Here is a 24,493-nt window from a genome sequence, read left to right on the forward strand (position 1 = left end):
GTCCCGGAGATGTTCTGGCTGAGGTGCTACTTCGGGACCTATGAGATGGACGGGGTGGGGGAGGTGTGAGGAAAATGGTCAAGGCTGGACAGGAAACGTTTTTTGGACACACTGGGACGGGTAGCTGGAGGGGGTTTCGGAGTGGAGGAAGAGGTGGTGGTAGTAGGAGTTGTACGTTTGGGTACTTTGGGTGCAGGTACATGCGCTGGAGGCTGTCGTGAGATGGATGGCTTTTGGTTGGGTGTGTGCCTGCGTTTGTGTATCTTGGGAGGGGGCGGCACAGACACACTGGGAGAGGACACAGGGGACGTGTGAATGGTAGTGGGGGTAGTGACTGCACGTGAGCGGGGTGTGCTGGTGGGTGTGCTGGTGAGGGACGTAGTGGCTGTAGAGGTAGTGCATGCAGGTGTGAGTGTAGACGAGACTGGGAGGGAGGAGGGAGACGACGAGGAGGGGGACACAGTGGAGGCAGTGGATGTTGGTGTGTCTGCATGTGTGTGTTGCTTGCGTGAGTGCCTGTGGGATGTGTGGTGCTGAGGCCAGAGTTTGAAAAGCTCGGTGAAGGGCCGCCTGACCAGAATGAATGCCCTCCAGGAATGCATTAGTTTGTTGCAACTGCCTTTCTACACCCTGGATGGCATTCAAAATGCTAGACTGCCCAACAGCGAGGGACCTGAGGAGGTCAATGGCCTCCTCACTGAGGGCAGCAGGGGTGACTGGGGCAGGGCCTGAGGTCCCTGGGGCGAAGGTGATGCCCACCCTCCTGGGTGAGCGGGCACGGGGCGAAGGCTGAGGGGCTGCTGGGAGGGCGGTGCTGGTAGGGGGGGTGGCGGCTGTACCTGTAGATGCGGGGGCACAGATGTTGCCGCCACCACAAGGGAGCTCCCATCAGAGGACGAGTCCGTGTCGCTGGTGTCAGCTCCTGTCCCCGCCGTGAAGCTCCCCTCGCCCTCCGTCCCACTGGTGAATTCTGAGTCTGTAGTCTCGCCCTCCAGGGCCATGTGGGATGCAGCTCCCTCGTGCTCCAGTGCCACTGCTCCTCCACCTGATGATGCTAATGCACACAAGAACAGGGAGACCACAAAAAGGGGGGGGGGATGACAGAAGAAAGACATTTTGAGTGCATGGATTACCACTACCGTTGGCGGACAAGACAGACACTGAAGCACCCTGCAGTACGCCGTGCTCTTGGGCTCCACTGTTCAATTCCTGGGAAATGGCCTACAAGGCTATGGACGACATCTGCACACATAGATGACACAGGGCCATGAATAGCTGTACTTGGCACTCTACAGAGGTGGGCTGGGGTGCCACATGGCCTGCCTTACGGAGGGGCCTTGCCTACGGAACTCGCACTGGACTAGGGAAACCCACAGCCCTCCTCCCCCACCCAAACAACTCCACTGCGCGCAAAGTCAGCAGAATGAGAGTGTACTCACCCCCTTGTGTCTGCTGTGATGCCCTCAAGTGCCCATCCAACTCCAGGTAGGCCACCGCCAGGATCCGGAACATCAGGGGGGTCATGGTGCGATGGGCACCCCTCCCACCTTCGGAGGCCATCCCCAGCTGAGCCTCCGCTGTCTTCTTGCTCCAGCGGCGAATGTCCTCCCATCTTTTACGGCAGTGGGTGCTCCGTCTGTGGTAGACCCCCAGGGTCCGGACGTCCTTGGTGATGGCACGACGAATATCTTTCTTCTGGTGGGCGCTGACCTACATGAAATGTACAGGGGAAGAAGAGAAGTCATTACCAACTGCACCGTCAAAGTGATTGGCCCCTATCCCTACCCTTGCCATGTGGCACATGCATTCACCGTCTTTCATGCATGAAGCACTCTGCCCCCTTCCTTCTTACATCCAGCCCTCTCCACACAGGCATAGCCCATACAACATGCTCCCTGTGTACTTCCCTGTTTGTCTGGAGGACCGTAGAGTAGCGTGTACTGGGGGAGTACCCCATCCACGAGCTTCTCCAACTCCTCCGATGTGAAGGCAGGGGCCCTTTCCCCAGACACACGAGCCATTGTCTCTTCCAGACCGAGGTCACAGCAGCACTTGCAGTGTAGGTCCTCTACTGTCGAAGATCAGGTATTGAGTGATTAAACAGATAGAAAATGGCAGTCACATCCACGGTGGTGCGTACCGTCACTGCCGGCGTGCATCGTCATTGGCTCCTGGGACCCATAGGGTCCAATGTTAACCAATGCAGCATTGCGCAGCGGTCTTCGACCGCCTACCGCGACGGTGTACAACGCCAGCGCAGTTACCTCACATCCCACTGTCCCACTTTACAGGTCAGGCAGCCGCCATTTCAGGGGCCCACATGGGTTCATTTTCAACTGCGTCATACATACCTAGGCCTAGTCTCAACACACATACAGGCCACCTTTCATGTATGATTGGTGTTCTGGGTAAACTGTGTTTACGTACCTCTGAGTTGTTTGACTCTGTGCTTGCTGTTGTCCTTCATAGGCAGCGTCCGCTGGGACATGTGAGGAGATAGCGGCATCCTCCGGTGTACCGACCATTGGTGGACCTGTCGACAATGGAGGAGCGACATTTGATAATCACCTACAGGCTTGACCGTGCCACAATCCAGGAACTGTGTACCCAGTTGGAGCCAGACCTGATGTCAGCAATCCGACATCCCATAGGAATCCCCCCTCAAGTGCAGGTGCTGTCAGTACTCCATTTCCTTGCAAGTGGCTCTTTTCAAACAACTGTGGCCATGGCATCAGGGATGTCCCAGCCTATGTTTTCCAACGTATTGTCCAGAGTGTTGTCTGCCCTTCTGAAACACTTGTGGAGCTACATCGTTTTCCCTCAGGTGAAGGATTTGCCTACAGTGAAAGGTGATTTCTATGCCTAGGGACATATCCCCAACATCATAGGTTCCATTGATGGGACCCATGTGGCTTTGCCCCCCCCCCACAGGAGTGAACAGGTGTATAGAAACCGGAAGAGTTATCATTCTATGAATGTACAGATGGTATGTTTGGCAGACCAGTACATCTCCCATGTGAATGCCATGTTCCCTGGCTCAGTGCATGACGCCTACATCCTGCGGAATAGCAGCATCCCTTATGTGATGGGTCAGCTCCAGAGGCACCGTGTGTGGCTATTAGGTGAGCACCTGGAAGCAAGTCAGTGGGAATGGTTGTCTGGGTCTGGGGTTATCCCTCCAGGTTAGTGTGTGTCTAACAGTTGCCCCTCACCATTTGCAGGTGACTCTGGTTACCCCAACCTGTCATGGCTACTCACCCCAGTGAGGAATCCCAGGACAAGGGCAGGGGAATGCTACAAGGAGGCCCATGGGCGAACTAGGAGGGTGATCGAGCGGACCTTCGGCCTCCTGAAGACCAGGTTCAGGTGCCTCCATATGACAGGTGGATCCCTATTCTACTCACCAAAGAAGGTGTGCCAGATCATCGTGGCCTGCTGTATGCTTCACAACTTGGCTTTGCGACGCCAGGTGCCTTTTCTGCAGGAGGATGGTCCAGATGGCGGTGTTGTTGCAGCTGTGGAGCATGTGGACAGTGATGAGGAGGATGCAGAGGAAGAAGACATGCACAACAGGGACTCAGTGATCCAGCAATATTTCCAGTGAGACACAGGTAAGAATACAATCCTGCCTACTACATGTACTTTAACACTACTACCTCCCTCCTGTCTGTCGTTTTCACCCAGTATATGGTCACTTTCCCTTACGGTTTCACAGATGTGGGTCCCACTGTGTGACATCTGCTTAGATTCCTAATGGACTAGAGCTGTGTGACATAGGTATGTTGACATTACTATTTAAAAAACATTTTGTCACTGTAATTGCTAATACACTATTTCGAAATCACAGACAGACTCCAAATCATTTTGTGCTTTAGGTGTGTTTATTTAAATGCTCAAAATTGGAGGGGGTAGTGAAATGGTGAGGGGTGATGGCAGAGGAGTGTCCACAGCAGAGTCCAGTCCGTTAGTCTCACAGGTGCATTTCCCATATGGGCATAGGAAGTGGAGCTGGGGCAGTTTAATTATGGAGAGGGTGACAAAGTGGGACAATAGGATGACAATCAGGGTGGTCTCATTTCTTGGCGGGGTCTTGGCATCATTCTCTGTCTTTGTCCTGGATCTCAGGGACCGTTTGCCGGGTGGTTCTCCCTCTGCAGAGGGTGGGGTGCTGGTGTGGTGGTCCTGTGGCGGGCGTCCTGTCCACTAGCACCGGCGGATGTGGTGGGCAGTTCATCGTTCATGCTAGTGTCAGGGGACCCTTGTTGTGCCACAGTGTCCCTCCTGGTGTGGAGTACTTCCCTCAACACCCCTACGATGGTGCCCAGGTTGGAGCTGATGGTTCTGAGTTCCTCCCTGAAGCCCATATACTGTTCCTCCTGCAGGCGCTGGGTCTCCTGAAACTTGGCCAGTACCGTTGCCATCGTCTCCTGGGAGTGGTGGTATGCTCCCATGATGGAGGAGAGGGCCTTGTGGAGAGTGGGTTCCCTTGGCCTGTCCGCCCCCTGTTGCACGGTAGCCCTCCCAGTTCCCCTGTGTTCCAGTGCCTCCGTCCCCTGGACCGTGTGCCCACTACCACTGCCCCCAAGTCCCTGTTGTTGTTGGGATGGTGGGTTATCCTGGGTTCCCTGTAGTGGTGGACACACAGCTGATTGACGTGTCCTGGGGACGGAGGTATGGGCCCGCTGGGTGGGTGCTGTGCTGGTGTTTCCAGAGGGGGGAAGGTCTGTGGTGGCCTGTGTCTGTGTGAGGGGAACCGACTGTCCAGAGGTCCCCGATGGTCCGGGCTGGTCATCTAGATCCAGTTGGACAGAGGTGCTGTCATCACTGTGGGCCTCTTCTGTTGGTGGTGTGGACATGTGTGGACCCTCCTGTCCGGTGACATTGGGTAGGGGTCCTGCAGGGGTATAAAAGGATGTTTATTACATCTGTGTGTGCCATGGTGTGCAATGGGTTGGTGACCGTGTACCCCAGTGCTAGCATTCCTGTGTGGGACCTTGTGTGATGATGGTTAGGGGGGTGTATGGGTATGTGCAGTGGGCATGCTTTGGTGATGGGTGTCCATGCTTTGTTGTTGCATGCAGGGCTTGGTGTTGGGATGTGTGGTTTGTGATGTTGGGACATTTGTGAGGAGTTGGGGTGCTGGGGGTGAGGGTGAGGGTGGGGGTATGTGCTGGCATGCAGGTAGGGTGGGGGATGTAATAGTTAAGATTTGACTTACCAGAGTCCATTCCTCCACCTACTCCTGTGAGGCCCTCAGGATGCAGAATCGCCAAGACCTGCTCTTCCCATGTTGTTAGTTGTGGGGGGGGAGGAGGTGGGGGTCTGCCGCCAGTCTGCCGAACTGCCAGGTGGTGTCTTGAGACCACGGAACGCACCTTCCCCCGAAGGTCGTTCCACCTCTTCCTGATGTTCTCCCGATTTCTTGGGTGTTGTCCCACTGCGTTGACCCTGTCCACTATTCTGCGCCATAGCTCCATCTTCCTAGCTATGGAGGTGTGGTGCACCTGTGCTCCGAATAGCTGTGGCTCTACCCGGACGATTTCCTCCACCATAACCCTGAGCTCCTCCTCCGAGAACCTGGGGTGTCTTTGCCGTGCCATGGGGTGGAGTAGTTGATGTGTGGGGTGGAGTGTGTGGTGATAAGTGTGGTGATATGTAGTGGTGTGTTGTGTGAGGTGCATGGAAGTTGTGTGGGTGATGGTGTTGTGTGCCTGTGGATGCTGTTGTTCTTGCTGGTGGTGTCTCTCTCTGGCCTTCTTTCAGATTTTTTGTCGTGGGGGTTTGTGGGTGATGTGGGTGTGTGTTTTATATTGTAATGGGTGTGTGGGAGTGGTGTGTGTATGTGTATCAGGTGTGTGTATTTTGAATTGTCCAATGTGGTTGTGTTTTGTAAATGTGTGTGTATTTTGAGCGCGGCGGTGTGTACCGACAATGGAATACCGCGGTTGAAAGACCGCCGCGTGGATTCGTGTGTCGTGATAGTGTGGGCGTATTTCTGTTGGCGTGACGGTGGAGGTTTTGTTTTCGCCAGTTTATCACTGACCTTTGGTGTGGCGGACTTGTGTGGTTGTCTGACTTTTGGCGGTTTCCAAGATGTGGGTCATAATAGCTGTGGCGGAATTCCGCGGCGGTGTGTTGGCGGTCTTCTGCACGGCGGTAAGCAGCTTTTACCGCCAATGTTGTAATGAGGACCTATGTTCTTATCTTCACGGATACGTTGGAACATCACATTCTGAAAGTTAGAGAAGTGTTGGAAATCTTTCGATTGAAGGGTATTACTCTAAATGGAGAAAAGTGTAAATTCACTAGGTGGTAAATAACTTATTTGAGTCACGTCATATCAGCTGAGGGGGTGAGACCTAAGGATGATTTAGTGAAGTCCATAGTTAACCTTACCTATCCAAAGAAAAAAGAGGAGGTTCAAGCTTTTTTAGGAATGGTGGAGTTTTACGCTAGATATGTACCAAATTTTGCCAACAGGTCATCTTCCATCAGGGAGTTACTCAAGAAAGGAGTGGAGTTTCATTGGTCAGAAGAGTGTCAGGATAAGTTTAATGATATAAAGAATGTCTTATCTTCTGCACAATCTCTTAAAAGTTTTCAACCAGGACTACCCTGTTGTATTATAACCGATGCTTGTGACAAGGGTTTGGGTTGTGTTCTTAAGCAGATAAATAATGAAATAGAGATTACTATAGACTTTGCTTCAAAAGCGCTTAGTAGAGCAGAAATCAGGTGTTCTACAATTGAGAAAGAGGCCTTAGGAGTATATTGGGCCATCAAAAAATGAAGGCAGTTTTTGTGGAGTGTACGTTTTGTAGTGCAATCTGATCATAAACCGTTGCAAGAAGTTTTTGAGAAAAGGGGGTTAGATTGTGTATCTTCACGTATATGCAGATGGATTGTAGGACTACAAGACTTTCAATTTGTGGTTAAATATATTCCTGAGTGGGAAAGTAAAACTGCTGATTGTTTGTTGAGGATGAGGAGTGAAAGTGGGGATGTTGAAGAGGAAGAAATGTTGTGGTGGGTTGATGATGAAATCAAAGTATGTGGTATAACTGTTGATTGTATTTCAGAAAAGGAATGGATTGCAGAATTAAGGAAGGATGAGGAACTGATGAAAGTCATGGATTTGGTGGTGCCAGGTAATATTTCAGTGAGTCAGGAAAATAGTTTATTGGTGTTTAAGAAGGTGTGGAATTACCTCTCTGTAGAAAAAGGATTGATTTTAAGAGGAAGTAGGTTAATTCCTCCCACAAGTTTGCGAGAACGTTTCATAAGTCTGGCATATTCAGGACATCAAGGTACATGCAAAACTAAAGAAAGATTAAGACGCACATATTGGTGGCCAGGTATGGATTTGGTTGTGGAGAGGAAAGTTAGAGACTGTGCACAATGTAAAGTGGCTGACAAAACTTTGAAGACAAGGACCCATCCCATGGTGATAAGGGAGGTTCCTAAAGAGGTATGGGAAGAAGTATCCTTAGATATGGGTCCGTTAAATTGCAGATCTGCTATGACATACTTGGTGGTTTTGATGGATTCCTTGTCTCGTTGGCCGCAGGCTTTGGTAACCTCTGATGTTACATCGATGACAATAGTGACGTTTTTGACTGAAGTGTTTGCAAGAGAAGGAAATCCAAAGAATATATTGACTGATAAGAGGGTTCAGATTACATCTAAGTTAATGTGTGATTTTCTTGAGTCAAGAGGTATTGTACATAAGAAATATGCTCTATATCATCCTGAATCCAATGGGTGGTTGGGAGGTTTAACAGGACTTTAAAAGAAACTATTCAAGTGGCTAAAAAGATGGGTGTAAGTTGGATAGAGTTGGTTAAATTGAAAGTCAAAGAATACAGATATACTCCTCACTCTAGCACTGGTCAATCTCCTTTTGTGTTGTTTAGAAAACAAGTACTGCACACAAAAGCAAGTCCACCATGGGTTAAGTTGTACGTTAAAGATGGAAATGTTTGTGAGGAACAGAAAAGAATTGCTCTGGAAAAAGAAAAACATGTTCAGGAAATAAGAAAACATACATACGACATATGTAAATCAGCTAAAAGAATAGAGGTGAAGGTGAGAGATTCAGTAAAAATAAAATTACCAGGAAAAACAAGCAATGAATATTCTCATTTTAGTAAGATCTTTAAGGTCATTAAAGTATTTAAAGGGGCTGTTAAAGTTGATGATGGTTGTATTTGGAATATGAATAGAGTTGTGAAACTAAATTGAAAATTGAGATTTTGGATCTTTTGCTATGTTGTATACCTTATATTAATTGTATTGTATGTTTTCTTTATTTTCTGTTTAAAGAAGGAGGGGGGGGTAATGTAGTATTGTTTATTGGTAATGTGTATTTTTATTTAGGTTAACTTCATTTTGTATCAAAGTTTTATTTGGTATGTTCCACTCATCCCTTTCTGTGGTATTATTGTACTGGGCCAGTGGAGAGATCCTAGAAGGGAATGGAGAGAAGAAGTGGATGGAAAGGAGTCTGGATACTGAGTGGATGGAGTTTCCTTATGTAAAGATGAATCTGAACAAATACATCTGAATAACTCAGGAATCATCTTGGCTCCCTGTTTCCTGCATTCTACATATCCAGATACTACACCTTGTGTTCCTATCTGAAGGGGACCTGGCCTGGGAGGACCAAGACTGATTTTCATATGGCTAGCCTCTGTCTAGAGTGGCATAGTGGGTGAAATATGATGGTCTGGACTGCGGTCTGAGCAATTGCCAGTGGTTGATACTTAAATCAGGCATTCCTTCCATCCCTCTTCTTTTTGTCATTGTTCACATCATCAATATGATAGCATTCACAGATGTGGGTCATTTGCTGGATTTACCTCAGAACTCCAGCTAGACCTCATTAATGAGGCCTAAGTAGGCCAAAACATGTCTGAGGTTGCAGAGAACTTTAAGGTATGGGCAAAGTGCCCAATCACCCAAAGCAGTTACCATCCAAGGGACTCCCTGATAAATTGACTGGATGGGCAGCCAGAAGATCCTCTTGCTCTTTCTATCTATCTCTGTCCCCTCTCCTCTTTCAATTTCACTATTTCAACTTCTTTCCCTCTTTCTGACTACCTCTGACTCTTTCTCTTCCTATTAATATTTCATCAGTCACTAGCTTTCTATATACCTCGTTTCATCTGCCTCACCTCTCCCTATCTCACGTATCTCTATCGTCCCTCTCTCCTTGCTTACTTCTCTTTACCTCTCTCTCTACTTCTCTCTCCACTGCCAGCTAACTTAGGGCCTGATTACGACCTTGGAGAATGGGATACTCCGTCACAAACGTGACTGATATCCCGCCCACCGTTTTACCAGTTCCATAGGACTTGTTTTTGCTTGAATTAATATTTTTACTTACAAGTTCCATAGGATATAATGGAACTTGTAATATGACGGAGGGGATATCAATTACATTTGTGACGGAGTATCCCATCCTCCAAGGTTGTAATCAGGCTCTTTGTCATACCTCCACCTGCCATGCCTTTCTCTCTACCCCTACCCACTCCTTCCACCTCACTTTTCTCTCCTTCATCTCTCTGTCTCTAACTTGTATCTCACCTCTCTCTACCTCACCAATCAGTTAATCTCTGCGCTTCCCTCAACTTCACTTATCTATCTTCCTCTCCCTGACTACCACTATGGCAACTCCTTCTAAGACCTTACACCTCCTTTTATATGCCTCAACTATCTTTCTGTTTTATGTTTCTTTCCTTTATTCACCTCACCTCATCAACCAGACCTCTTTCTCTACTTTCGCTGCTCTCTGTGCCTAATTCAGCCTGATCCCTAATCCGTCTGCCTCACCTCTGTGTGCTTCACCTCTTTAAAACACCTCTCACTATCCCACCTCTCACTGTCTCTCACAACCTCATCTCCCTCTCCACCACTCTCCCTACTACTCACAGTGCTTATCTCTACCTCTCTAATCCCTCTCTCTACCTGAGCCCTTCACTCCCCTGTTTGTATCTCACCTCCCTGTATCTCTCTTTCATCTGCTTCACCTCTTTCTCAGCCATATCTTCCCTGACTACCGCACCTTTCCACCTCTGCCTTCTCCCTGTGTTTATCTCTCTGGTGCACCCCTCTCTCTACCATACCATAGTGTAGTCCTCCAATTTCCCTCTTTCTATTTTCTCTACTTCATCTCTATAGTGCTCTCTAGTTCTCTACCTTACACTAAAACATTACCTGTCTCTCTACCTCTCTTTCTCTAACTACTCTTCCTATTTCTACCCTCTGTATCATTATTTCTGACAATCTCAACTTTCTCTTATACTTACATCCCTCCCTTATCTCATCTCTGCTTCTGTGTCCATTGCTCCTCTCTCTCTATATCACCCTCTTTACCTCTCTTTCTCTTGTCTCCTGCCACCTCCCTTTTCTCTTACCCAGCAGAGCCAGAGGTCACTGTGTAACCAGAGACCTGTACTCATAGCCACAGAGGAGGAGAGAGAGGGCAGATGAAGTAATCAGATTTCAAATGATGAGAAGTGCTTTGATCTTCCTGGATGCAGCAGGAATGCCAGATGTGAATCAAGATCTAGTTGTATTTACGAACATCTGGCAATTAAAGCTATAATTTCAGGTCAGCTTCTGCTAAACATTCAGCAACTTTACCATGCCTTTTATAGAGCTGGAAGAAATAAGGACTAGAGACTGAATTCCATCTAAAACATTGCTGTTGCAAGACAAAAACATGTAGATTCAAGAGCTAAAATATATGGCTTTATTTATGCATGTTCAAGCTTTCGTTTGTTACTATTTGGCTGATGATCTTCTGCCAGCTTGAACTTTCAGCTGTTTTTCTTTTCTGTGCCTTTGTTTCAGAAAATGTATCAAGTAATTTAATATTGTTAGGCATCAGGAGGGTTTGGATTGGATAACAGTTGATAATAAAAGTAATGTGTTCTGAACAGGGCTCCCCAAAATGTCTTGCCTGGGGTTCCAAAAACCCTTAGGGAGGCACTATGGGGTTGGTTGTGTTTCAGTATAGAAGGAACCTAGGACAGACCAGTCTGGACTGTTACTATTGTAGCATGACCAAGGCTGCTATGCATATGGCTGGCTCCTGTCTGATGTGGCAATGTGGACAAAAAACGATTGACCAGAGTAAATACCCATGGCTGAGATTAATTCAAGCATTCCATTCATAATTGTTTGTTTATCTCAGTGGCATGTATTAAGTGTAAATAGGTATGCCAGATGTACATTCTGTGTGCACTTTGCCACATGACTGATTGACGAAGCCTGTCTTAGCCAAAACCAGTCTCCAGGGTTGCTTGTGCTGTCATTCAGAGGGGACATGGCCTGGCAGTTCGGTTAGACTGTTCCTTTTGGACCAGGGCCAAGGCTAAACGCACATACAGCTAGTACTTGTCAGAGGCCATATGGAGGGAGAATGGCTTGTATGCAGTCCAGAGTAATCACCAGTGGCTGATATTAGTTGAAGTATTCACCTATCACCTTTTTTTCACAACTCTAGGGCACTCATCAGCTTCTGACAGATCATTCCTGTATTGGAGACTGAATCCTCTAATCTGACAGACTTAGGCTGTACAAGGTTATCCAGTATCCAGGATCATTTACTGCATCACTGAGACAAAGGGTCCCGTGAAAATCAGCATCCTGAAATAACGCTCTTTGATATGTGGTCCCTGAGAGTAGCCAATATCGCATCCCTGAGTTGCTGCTTAAGAATGAAGGAGCAAAGCTGCCCAAAAAGATGCAGTGACAGATGGAGGGGCCTCTTTGTATGGGTCCTTGAGGTGCATTATTTAATCTATTACAGAAAATGTCAGTTTAGAATTGATTGACATAGATGTACACTTTTGCGAATGTCCAGGGAAATATGAAACTAAGGTCTGAAAATAGATTGTAAGGACCATATTTAATTAACTACTTCCACCTCACCAGATAATCTTATGTGTGGAGGGGATTTCCTGTACAACCAGTGACTTTCCAATCTTGTTCAGTCCTCCAGTTTAGCTACTCTAATGACAACTTGCAACTTTATCCACATCTGGCCTGGGTGGATTTTACCATGAAGCAAAGCCAGACATATATGGTGCAGTGCCTCCCATGCGAGCCTTACATGCTGATGCATAAACAATGCATAACAAGCAAAAATGATGATAAAATTCTTCTCATCTTGTCCTATCTCTTTAATGTTCACGTCTATGGGTGGAGGTTGTTGTGCTTTCTTTTATGGCCGGATAAGCCTTGGGATGCAGTTGCCGGTAGCACTGATCTGCTCAGGGGTATCATCTGTTTGAACACGACTTCATTGATATTTCATTGTGCTACATATGGATTAATGGGGGTCGATTTCTTATTTGCAAAAATGTGGGCAGGCATTTTTTTAATATGAGACTTTGTCCTCCCTTGTAATGTAGGGAGCCCTGCTGCCGTTTTCACCTTACCACGTGGCATTTTGGCTACAGAATCAAGAAAAGTCGGAAGGTAACAGTCTGGATAGATTTTTTCAAGAAATGTTCCAAAATCCAGAATGGCAGATTTGGGTGGGGGTATTTTGGCAGACAGAGAACAGGGGAACGTAAGAGTGGAGCAAAACCCAGTCGGATGATCCCCACTAGGAAAGCCATAAAGAAGATGGGAAGTCAGAATGGATGATGCTACAGATAATTTTAGGACCTAATACCTCCACTTGCTGTCCTTAAGATTACCTTTAGGTGGTCAATAAAAGAATGAATGATATTCTGACAAGACTTGTAAAGAACTAAGAATGCCTATGCTGCTAAAAGCTGCTGAAAGAGTCTTAGGCCTTCACTGTCCACTTTCCTGTGCTCCCCTATTCATCACCTGTCAACCTTTCAGGCCCTTTCTCCACCCTGCTCCCATCATCATTTTGTGTTCTTGCCTTGTCTGCTTCTTCTGCCATTGTCAAAAAGGATCAGTCACATTCCTACATTTTCTAAGTGCAACCCATGTGGGCCTTAAGATCAAGGCTGAATGGTCTCTCTAGAAGGCGTTCACTGGAAATGCTTCAGATTGCTATTTAGGTGCTCTTTTGAGGGCAGTCAAAACCACAAAGAGGTTAAACTGGCCTGATGCTTTCAGTCACATTCCACTACAGCAAGTCTCACTAGTTCCGAAATGTGATCTTGTGAATGTACAGAGTGGATGAACACAGCTGTCCACGTTCTGCTTTTAAATCTGGAAATGCTCAGTTCAATCATAGATAAATTAGTTAAGTGTCAATTAGTCATGCACTTGAATAGCTCTGAAAGACCAGAAAGGTCATGGATCAAAAAGGAACCTTCCCTGACAATGCTATCATGGTGGAAACAAGGAAAGATTTAACTGACAGGTCTGCTAATGCTGTAAAAGTCAAACTTAGTAAATGGGTGATGGTACAGAAGTCAGAAGAAAGTGTGACATAGTAAAGTTATTAACATTGACAATGGTCACATAAGAAAATATAGGTAAGGCTGTAGCATGAAACAACTGTTATTTGGTTCAGTCTTTCATGTCCTCAGTATGTTGGATGGAGATGGGAGGGCTTAGGTAGACAGAGGTATCAGGCTTAAGTTTTTCATTTTCCATAGTAGCCATAAAAGTGGCAAGGGAACATTTCCAGTCCAAGTTCAGTAATTGGTTGATTCCCCACAAGGCGTATCAACAAATATACAGTTCTAGTAGTATTGATATAATTAGGTGGAAATTAACTGATTTAGAGGAGGTGGATAACAAGGCTATAGTGGATATCTAGCACCTCCTTGGTCTCCTACCTCATTTAGGGCCCGGGGGATTTAGAGTTCCAAATAGCAAAACCCGGGGTGCCTGCTGGCAAGTTGTTTTCCCCACAGTGGCTCCTATTATGTATGTGGAAACCAGTTTGGGATCAAATATTTGCTAACATTGTGGATACCTTTAAATTAGAGGGCTTCTGCCACAGCAGCTTATAGCAGCCAAAGCCTTATTATTAGTGAGTCTGAAAATGTTAATGTATAGATTCAATGGGCAAAGGTGAATGTTAGTTCGCACATGACAAAGAAGGACCATCAGTAGTCAGATTAGGACAACAGAAGAGTTTGGCCACCAAATGTTCCCCCAGTACTTAAAAGCACAATTTAGGTTCCGCAAAGAATAGTGAACCACAGTTGTGTTTTGGTTTATGGGTGGTGTGTCACAAGAAAGTCCTTAAAGTATTCACAACTGAAAAGCTGAAAAGGTTTGTGCATATAAAAGTGCTGAACAAGATTGCTACCTTCCCTTTGCTGGTCAAGAACAATCCAATTAGCACCATAAGCAAATGGAAACGTAAATTGAGATGTTGGAGAAATTAGATAGCCCTTATCTCATTTAATCTTTTATTTGGATGGCTCCTTTGGTTGTAACCCACAAGATCAGTGGAAAAATATGTATATGTGTGGACTTAAATGATCTCAATAGAACTTTTAAATCAAAATCTATCACTTACCTAAGACCATACAACTATTGCCCCCACTGTATAGAGTTCCAAAATGCAATATCATTGTTTTGTTGGACACAAACAATAAAACTTACACTGAGCAGTGCTTTGCAGGTCCAAGGTATGCTGTCTTCACTTAAAAGACTACTGGCCTGATTACGACCTTGGCAGAGAGGAGTACTCCATCACAAACGTGACAGATATCCCACCTGCTGTATTACAAGTTCCTATATATACTATGGAACTTTTAATATGGAGGACTGGATATCAGTCACATTTGTAATGGAGTAATCCCTTCTCCCCGGGTCGTAATCAGGCCCTATATTCTTGTGATCTGAAAGGTGAAAAACAGCAACATAAAAGGTTAGAAGGGATGTTGCATGTGCTGAAAGAGTAGGATTTGCCTGTGAAGGCTTCCAAGTGTAAATTTAGACAAGCCTCAGTGACACTTGTAGGGCACAAAGTTGTGGAGCAGCATAAAACATGTACAGAAACTGGTTGCGCCAGTATTAGACTGGCCCTTGTCTTCAAGCAGAAAGAGGTTTGAGATCATTTATAAGTCTGATGTGAAATTGTGCCACATCTTTTAACCATCACATATGCAGCGCAGAAGTCGTTAAAAATAAAGTTAATTTCCGGTAGGATTAGAAATGTGAGTGTGCAGTTTTACAGCAGAAAAAAGCAATTTGCACGGCTTTGCCATTGAATGGATTTCATCAAAAGTTTGAACATATGATAAATACTGATATAAGTGCTAAATAATTAGGAATCAGATTCACTAACAAATCAGACGTCACAGTGCTGCCATAAAATATACAAAACTGCATTGCATGTACAGGAGAATATTGTGCAGGAGTACATTCATTAACAGTCATGTGCCAAAAATATGACAGACTGCACTCATGGTAAAAATGCCATGTATCTTAATGCCAAAATAAAGTGTCATAGTGCAAGGTGAGCTATAAATGTCTTGCATGAGCTCCCTCCAGTACAAAATTCTGCTTGCAGACAAGTGCCCCATGGTGAGCTTCATAAAATGTATTATTTCTTGACAATGAAACACCATGTTCAGCTTACCAATTATGCATGCTCAGTTTTATTTTGAGCTAGAATTCCATGCAAAAGCTAGTCACCCTACTTTAGTTGATCTGGTTTTGTGTGGACTCCTATAAGTTCCTGTTCCTGCCATGTTCTGTTTACTTTGCATGGATTATGAGGGGTTTCACACTTGTGATGCAATGCTTTTTTATTAGTGTGCTTGCATCAACTTGCAGTTTAAATATCTATTTGTGCGCAAAACTGGATTGATGATACCATTCAGGCTGTTGTGTAACATGTAGGACTCTATTGCATCACTTTAGGGCTCACACTAAACTTACCAGTAAATCTGAAACTGCATGCACTACCACTGCAGAAGTGTTTGAAGAGTGAGAATGTAGTGAGGCTCGCCTCCACTGCATGGACTCCAACTGCAGAAATGTATTCTGTAAAAGTGAGACCTCATAGAACAAGGCCTCATAAAACAAGATGATGAGAGCAAAGGAATTAGTAACAGTCACAAATGAGAATTGAGATAGATGCAAGAGAGTAATCAAGAATGTCACAGCAAGCTCTAAGCTACAGACCAAGGCCCAGATTTACTAAGCCTTTGCATCACCCCTGTGCAGCGCAAGGCATTGCAGGACAACGCAATAGCTTATTTGGGATTTACAAAGCCATGCAAGGCCTGATTAGCCTGGGGTGGTCTTCTAGCATAGTGATGGGTATTGTTCACACCATGACACATGACCTTCACTCTATTGTCAAAGAGCATTGTCACATGTTGTCAATTCCACAGGGTGTAGGATGAACCTGGTTACGCCCATACAACTAAAAGCAACCTGTGCACAGCTGGTTATGCGTTATTGAAGATGAGATCTATATTTTGACAATATAGTGACTTAAGGAACCATGTCATTGTCTTTTTTTCAGGTGAGCGATGCTGTCCTGGAGAACGCTCGCCTCATGTTACAGACAGAGAATATCCAAGCCTGCGGCGAAGATTTTAAGGACAGGTATAGTATTGGGTGTGGACATGCTCTCCATACTTTTCGATTTGCCCTTTCACAAGATCGTATAGTTCTACCTTTTCTTGCATTGCAGTTTGAGAAATTGTAAAAAATTTAGATTTTCTTCCACAGATGCACAAAACCTTTAGTAAAACAAAAAACTCACAGAGACGTCTGGAATGTTACATATAAATGTATCTCATGACAGAAATGCACAGTCCGTGGAAAATGCAAGGATTCTTTCAGTTTACTAGACAAAATGCAAAAAGAAGCATACATTTAAGCACAGAAAAATACTACACATCATATTGAACTTATTCTGCATGTACACAGAATAAATCATTTTGAAGAGCAATCACAGCTAATTGTAACAGATGCCTGGTTAGGACTCAAATGTATTCAGAATTATTGTGGAAATGATACATAATGCTTTCAAATACACAATTCATGAAAGGTGTCTAATTATTTAAAATAATGCAAACGAAAAGGGCCTGATTAACGAATCCATTTGTGCATCGGAGCTCATCTTGCACATGCAGAGGTCTAGATTTATGAAGGCAGATCCATTCTTAAACTCACAAATTGTGAATTAGCACGCATACATTATTTTTCCACATGATTTACCCTGATTTAGGGTAATCGTATCTGGGAGTATATCTGCTTCAAGTGGAGGGGTGGGTATTCCACCAGGGCGACGATGCTCAGGAAAGTTTGTGCACACTTACAAACACACGAATTTGTATGTATCAACAAACCTCTTCTCAGGCAATTGTTATCCTGGAAACGATTTTATTTTTATTTCTGTCAAGGGCAGGAGTAAATCGACAACTATTTCCAAGGTGGGAATAGGAATGTAACACACCTAAAAGTAGCAAAGGTGTTGGGGGAGGGAGTCATCAAGGCAAACATTTTCAGGGAAGAAAGAAAATGGGTGGGAGTTAAAAAAGTACATTTGCTCTCTACAAGATATTTGCTGGAGTTTAACTGTGCAGAGTGGACAGGTATGCATACAAAACCACCTTTGCACAGGTGTAAATGGGGATTCTTCAAAGGATTTTCAGGAGTACACCTACAACCTTGCTCCTAGAGACAATTTTAGGTTCCAGAAGTTCAAACTCCACACCAAAACTTAGGTGTAAGCCTGCAAGAAGCTTTTAAGGTGCCTTTGTGAATCTAAGGGCTATTTTACTAACATTTCACGTAACGCACCGCAGTGCAGCAACTAAAGATGCTGCATTGTATGAAAGGGAAACAGCAGAACTGCTCAATATTATTCGAAATATGCTGCAGTTTTGCTCTCTTCTACCGCTGGCACGCTTGAGGCTAACTAGCACTAACAAAGGCACCTTTGCAGCATGTCACAAGGGTGCCTGCACTGTGGTCAGGATAGTTTTGTACAGCAGGGAATACCTTGTTGCAAAAAAGCTATCATTTGAAGCTATTTCCTCTTTGTATGTGTGCTGCACAAGGCAGCTCACATGCAAAAATGACAAAATCAGGAGAAATAAAGATATTTCTCTTCTGTAGGCCAGCCTCTGGTAGGTGCACCATTTTAGTACTAACCCATGTTTACAACTATTGCAATTATGGTGTTGCATCCAAACACATGAGTGGATGCACAGGAACACCCAAGCACCATCCATGTAACTCCTACCTGATGCAAGTTAAGGTAAGGCAGTGCGATGCGTTACTTTAAAATAAAAAAAGGTATGCGAATTGCAATTTTTGTGGCTTTGTAAATCCCAAAATAGATTTAGCATCATGGCTGCACCAAAAAAAGGCCCAGATTTAAAAGGCCCTATCACTCTGGTGCCACTAACCACTGCTACATATTTACAAGGAGGTGTAACGCCACTTTTTGTAGCTTTACGCCTCCTTGTAAGTATGGTCCCATCCGGTGCAGTTTTCTGTGTCAGAGGGGTGTGCAAATGGTTTTGCAGTGGGTATTCTGTTGCAACACCCATTGCTTTTGACGCTGCCCCAGATTTACAAAAAATCGTAAATCTGTGGCAGCACCAAAAACTAACGCCACCCCAGGGGTGGTATTAGCATGGCAAAAGGAGGAGGAATGCTTTTATTCCTCCTTGTTTTTTGCTTTTTCTATGTGTGCTGCGTTCTGCAGCACAAATAGATGAAGCAAAGTTCCATGGATGATTGTTTATGAGCAGGATGGTGTCCCTTCCTGCACATAAACACTCACTCCCCTCAATGCAGACACCCTTGCACTATGAGGACAGGAGAACACGAAGCTACTGTGAAAATAGCATAATTTGTTTTTTAAGTGCAAAGTGTACAGTGCATGTTTCTCTACAACACTGTATGTGAATCTCAAATGCATTTCACATAGTCTGCATTCCCCATTTCCACACACCTGATAGATTGCATGTCGCAACAAGATAAATCACTGGGAGACTGTCTTTTTCTGTTACCAATTCGACTTGTGCTGCATAACATCTGCCTGAGGACAGATCTAGGAGGAATGGCATTGATAAATGATAACTGGTGCCCAAAAGGCAGGGCCGGTCCTGGCTGTGGTATTGCAGGTCATGCATTTCTTGACAACCTGTCATTCCAGATATGAGAACGAGCAACCTTTCCGAAAAGCAGTGGAAGAGGAAATTAACTCCCTCTACAAAGTGATTGATGACGCCAATTTGACAAAAATGGACCTGGAGAGTCAGATAGAGAGCATGAAGGCGGAGCTGGGTCTGCTGTCCAGCAATCATGAAGAGGTGGGTTATAGAGGCACTCAAACGAGTGCAAACTATTGCTGTGTGTCACACACTTTTGCTGTATAGCTCCCTGGATAGTCTTTCTTCTATGTTTATGGAGGCCACTGGTCCAATCAAGCCTGAGTTATACTGTAGGAAGTTGGCTCTGTATGTGCTATTTCAAAGTAAGGAATAGCATGCACAGAGTCCAAGGGTTCCCCTTAGAGGTAAAATAGTGGTAAAAATAGATAATACTAATGCTCTATTTTGTGGTAGTGTGGTCGAGCAGTAGGCTTATCCAAGGAGTAGTGTTAAGCATTTGTTGTACATACACATAGACAATAAATGAGGTACACACACTCAGAGACAAATCCAGCCAATAGGTTTTGTATAGAAAAATATCTTTTCTTGGTTTATTTTAAGAACCACAGGTTCAATCTTAACATGTAATATCTTGTTTGAAAGGTATTGCAGGTAAGTACATTAGGAACGTTTAATAATTTCAATTGCATGTATACTTTTCAAGTTATTCACAAATAGCTATTTTTAAAGTGGACACAGTGCAATTTTCACAGTTCCTGGGGGAGGTAAGTTTTTGTTAGTTTTACCAGGTAAGTAAGACACTTACAGGGTTCAGTTCTTGGTCCAAGGTAGCCCACCGTTGGGGGTTCAGAGCAACCCCAAAGTCACCACACCAGCAGCTCAGGGCCGGTCAGGTGCAGAGTTCAAAGTGGTGCCCAAAACACATAGGCTAGAATGGAGAGAAGGGGGTGCCCCGGTTCCGGTCTGCTTGCAGGTAAGTACCCGCGTCTTCGGAGGGCAGACCAGGGGGGTTTTGTAGGACACCGGGGGGGACACAAGCCCACACAGAAATTTCACCCTCAGCAGCGCGGGGGCGGCCGGGTGCAGTGTAGAAACAAGCGTCGGGTTTTCAATGTTAGTCTATGAGAGATCTCGGGATCTCTTCAGCGCTGCAGGCAGGCAAGGGGGGGATTCCTCGGGGAAACCTCCACTTGGGCAAGGGAGAGGGACTCCTGGGGGTCACTTCTCCAGTGAAAGTCCGGTCCTTCAGGTCCTGGGGGCTGCGGGTGCAGGGTCTCTCCCAGGCGTCGGGACTTTGGATTCAAAGAGTCGCGGTCAGGGGAAGCCTCGGGATTCCCTCTGCAGGCGGCGCTGTGGGGGCTCAGGGGGGACAGGTTTTGGTACTCACAGTATCAGAGTAGTCCTGGGGTCCCTCCTGAGGTGTTGGATCTCCACCAGCCGAGTCGGGGTCGCCGGGTGCAGTGTTGCAAGTCTCACGCTTCTTGCGGGGAGCTTGCAGGGTTCTTTCAAAGCTGCTGGAAACAAAGTTGCAGCCTTTCTTGGAGCAGGTCCGCTGTCCTCGGGAGTTTCTTGTCTTTTCGAAGCAGGGGCAGTCCTCAGAGGATGTCGAGGTCGCTGGTCCCTTTGGAAGGCGTCGCTGGAGCAGGATCTTTGGAAGGCAGGAGACAGGCCGGTGAGTTTCTGGAGCCAAGGAAGTTGTCGTCTTCTGGTCTTCCTCTGCAGGGGTTTTCAGCTAGGCAGTCCTTCTTCTTGTAGTTGCAGGAATCTAATTTTCTAGGGTTCAGGGTAGCCCTTAAATACTAAATTTAAGGGCGTGTTTAGGTCTGGGGGGTCAATGGCCACTAGCCCTGAGGGTGGGTACACCCTCTTTGTGCCTCCTCCCAAGGGGAGGGGGTCACAATCCTAACCCTATTGGGGGAATCCTCCATCTGCAAGATGGAGGATTTCTAAAAGTAAGAGTCACTTCAGCTCAGGACACCTTAGGGGCTGTCCTGACTGGCCAGTGACTCCTCCTTGTTGCTTTCTTTGTTCCCTCCAGCCTTGCCGCCAAAAGTGGGGGCCGTGGCCGGAGGGGGCGGGCAACTCCACTAAGCTGGAGTGCCCTGCTGGGCTGTGACAAAGGGGTGAGCCTTTGAGGCTCACCGCCAGGTGTTACAGCTCCTGCCTGGGGGAGGTGTTAGCATCTCCACCCAGTGCAGGCTTTGTTACTGGCCTCAGAGTGACAAAGGCACTCTCCCCATGGGGCCAGCAACATGTCTCTAGTGTGGCAGGCTGCTGGAACCAGTCAGCCTACACAGATAGTTGGTTAAGTTTCAGGGGGCACCTCTAAGGTGCCCTCTGTGGTGTATTTTACAATAAAATGTACACTGGCATCAGTGTGCATTTATTGTGCTGAGAAGTTTGATATCAAACTTCCCAGTTTTCAGTGTAGCCATTATGGTGCTGTGGAGTTCGTGTAAAACAGACTCCCAGACCATATACTCTTATGGCTACCCTGCACTTACAATGTCTAAGGTTTTGCTTAGACACTGTAGGGGCACAGTGCTCATGCACTGGTACCCTCACCTATGGTATAGTGCACCCTGCCTTAGGGCTGTAAGGCCTGCTAGAGGGGTGTCTTATCTATACTGCATAGGCAGTGAGAGGCTGGCATGGCACCCTGAGGGGAGTGCCATGTCGACTTACTCATTTTGTTCTCACTAGCACACACAGGCTTGTAAGCAGTGTGGCTGTGCTGAGTGAGGGGTCTCTAGGGTGGCATAATGCATGCTGCAGCCCTTAGAGACCTTCCCTGGCATCAGGGCCCTTGGTACCAGAGGTACCAGTTACAAGGGACTTATCTGGATGCCAGGGTGTGCCAATTGTGGGATCAATGGTACATTTTAGGTGAAAGAACACTGGTGCTGGGGCCTGGTTAGCAGGGTCCCAGCACACTTCTCAGTCAAGTCAGCATCAGTATCAGGCAAAAAGTGGGGGGTAACTGCAACAGGGAGCCATTTCTTTACATATACACACATAGATTAGTGCCATCTCTAAAAGAGGTTCTTAAGGGGAACACAATGAATTCTAGTGTGCCACTTCTAGGGCTCTACCAATCAGTAAAGGGGGAAGTTGGGGTTCAAAAAGTAGCAGGCGTTTAACACTGTGGAAGTTAGTTGTTAGGCCACATCTCCTCCCCACAGAATCAATAATGTCATCTCACAGCATTCACCATTCAACGCACAAGTTCCAAAACTTTCAGAAGTCTACAGAACAACACCTGCAACTAACTTGTTTGGCAACAGGGTTTTCTGCACAGGCTGCACCATAAGTCAGCTGGAGTGTGAAACGTATATTTAGGGGCAGACTTACTAATACATTTGCAGCACAAGTGTTCATTTGCGTTGGTAACTACCCCTAAGAAATCGCAAAGTAGCACTTTGTGCTAATTTGTGTTACTTTGTGTCAAGTGTGTGTTCCATGTATGATACATGGGCTCTTCTATGCACCCACACATGGCTTTTGACACAAAACCCTATGTACTAAAAAGAGGCAGGAATTGCACCAAAAACGAATGCCTCCTTGATGCAAGCATAAAGTTTACAAAAAGGTTTCTTTTTCTTAAACCTTTTCAACTTTGCTTGTGTGCTGCACTGTACAGCACACACACACAGTGGGAAAAGTGTTAAACTATGTCCAAGTATAGTTTTTTGTACTGAAAGGGTATCCTTCCAGTACAAAACAGTGACATCATGTACACAGCATTACAGTATGGGGCAAGCGTGTGTGCATTAGCGCATGGAAGCCTAAAGAGCACCAGCAGAGGGAGATAGGAAAGCAGCACCATATGTCAGTAAATATGCTCAGGGGAGGCTCCTCCATTAGGGCGGAGGAGTGTCGCCCGCGCCAGCAGCGGCAGCTGAAAAACCTTTAAAAGAAAACCAAACACACATGCTCAGTAGGCTCTCTCCAGCCCAGCAACACAGTTGTCGGGCTGGAGAGAGCAGACACAGGCTCCCAGTCTGCCTGGGAGCGCCCTGGCGGGGCGCTCCCAGCCAATTCTGACGCTGCTCTGAGCAGCACCAGGATTGGCCGCAGGGCAGGCAGGGAGCCTGTGTCTGCATCGAGGAGACGGAGGAGTGGAGCGGCACGGGGCGTTAAGTTAAGTGCTTTAAAAAAATATATATATATTATTTTAATTTCCTGCCCGCCCCTTGCACACCGCCCCACCCCTTCTGCCGCGAGCCGCTCCTGAATATGCTCCCTGCTTTTCACACACTGCAGCACAGAAACTTTGATTTCTGTGTTGCGTTGTGTGCAAACTCAGTAAATCTGCCCCTGTGTGTCTATCTTTAAAGCAATTTGTCACAAACATTATATCCACCAGTAACATCTCTGCTTTTGGTGTATCCATTGACATTACATTAATTACATTGTATTTTCTTGGGGAAGCAATGTCTAAATAGTGTTGCATTAATAATCCCCACGTTAAATTACATTTATTCCACTCTAAAATATGAGTGTCAGTTTGTATTTGTGTTTCTTTTGTGCAAAATGTTATGTTTATATGGAGCTATTAATAAATAACTTTATTGCATGATTACTTAAAATCGTTGCACAGATAAAACAAAATAAAAAGCAGAAGAGGTGTATGAGTAAAATATGCGACCAAAGTACATTCTCATGTCACAAATCGTCATCTGCCTGTATATAAAACAGTACATTGCACAAATAAGACAGGAATAAGAATCAAAAAACTAGGGGCCAGATGTAGGAAACAGTTTGCGACTCGCAAACGGCAAAAATTGCCTTTTGCGAGTCGCAAACCGGAGTTTCCTATGCAGAAATGCATTTTGCGAGTCGGAACCGACTCGCAAAATGCATTTCAGAATCGCAAATAGGAAGGGGTGTTCCCTTCCTATTTGCGATTCCTAGTGGTATGCAATACCATTTGCGACCGCATATGCGGTCGCAAATGGTGTCGCAGTTACCATCCACTTCAAGTGGATGGTAACCCACTCGCAAATTGGAAGGGGTCCCCATGGGACCCCTTCCTCTTTGTGAATGGACCCCAAATTATTTTTTCAGGGCAGGTAGTGGTCCCTTGGACCACTACCTACCCTGAAAAAATACCGAAACTAAAGGTTTTGGATTTTTTTTTAAGTTCAGCTCGTTTTCCTTTAAGGAAAACGGGCTACACTTAAAAGAAAAAAAAACTGCTTTATTTAAAAGCAGTCACGAACATGGAGGTCTGCTGACTACAGCAGGCCTCCATGTCAGTGAGTGCCCATAGTCGGTATGGGGCCGCAATTTGCGACCCACCTCATTAATATTAATGAGGTGGGTCATTGCGACCCCATACCGACTCGCAGACGGTGTCTGAGACACCATTCTGCATAACATTTTGCGAGTTGCAAATAGCGAGTCGCTATGACTCGCTATTTGCAAGTCGCAAAATGTTTCTTTGCTACATC

General features: G+C 45.8%; 1 protein-coding gene across 1 annotated transcript in view; it reads left to right on the plus strand.

The window, feature by feature from the left end:
* The window catches only part of BFSP2 (beaded filament structural protein 2), an 86,638-nt gene that overhangs the window by 11,842 nt on the left and 50,303 nt on the right, over positions 1 to 24,493 (plus strand). Inside the window, exons 2-3 of the mRNA XM_069211904.1 lie at positions 16,430 to 16,512; positions 19,082 to 19,238. Of these exons, the coding sequence (XP_069068005.1) occupies positions 16,430 to 16,512; positions 19,082 to 19,238 (240 nt within the window). The remainder of the gene's footprint in view (positions 1 to 16,429; positions 16,513 to 19,081; positions 19,239 to 24,493) is intronic.

This window comes from Pleurodeles waltl, chromosome 10 (genome assembly GCF_031143425.1).
Source record: "Pleurodeles waltl isolate 20211129_DDA chromosome 10, aPleWal1.hap1.20221129, whole genome shotgun sequence".
Classification (NCBI taxonomy): Eukaryota; Metazoa; Chordata; class Amphibia; order Caudata; family Salamandridae; genus Pleurodeles; species Pleurodeles waltl.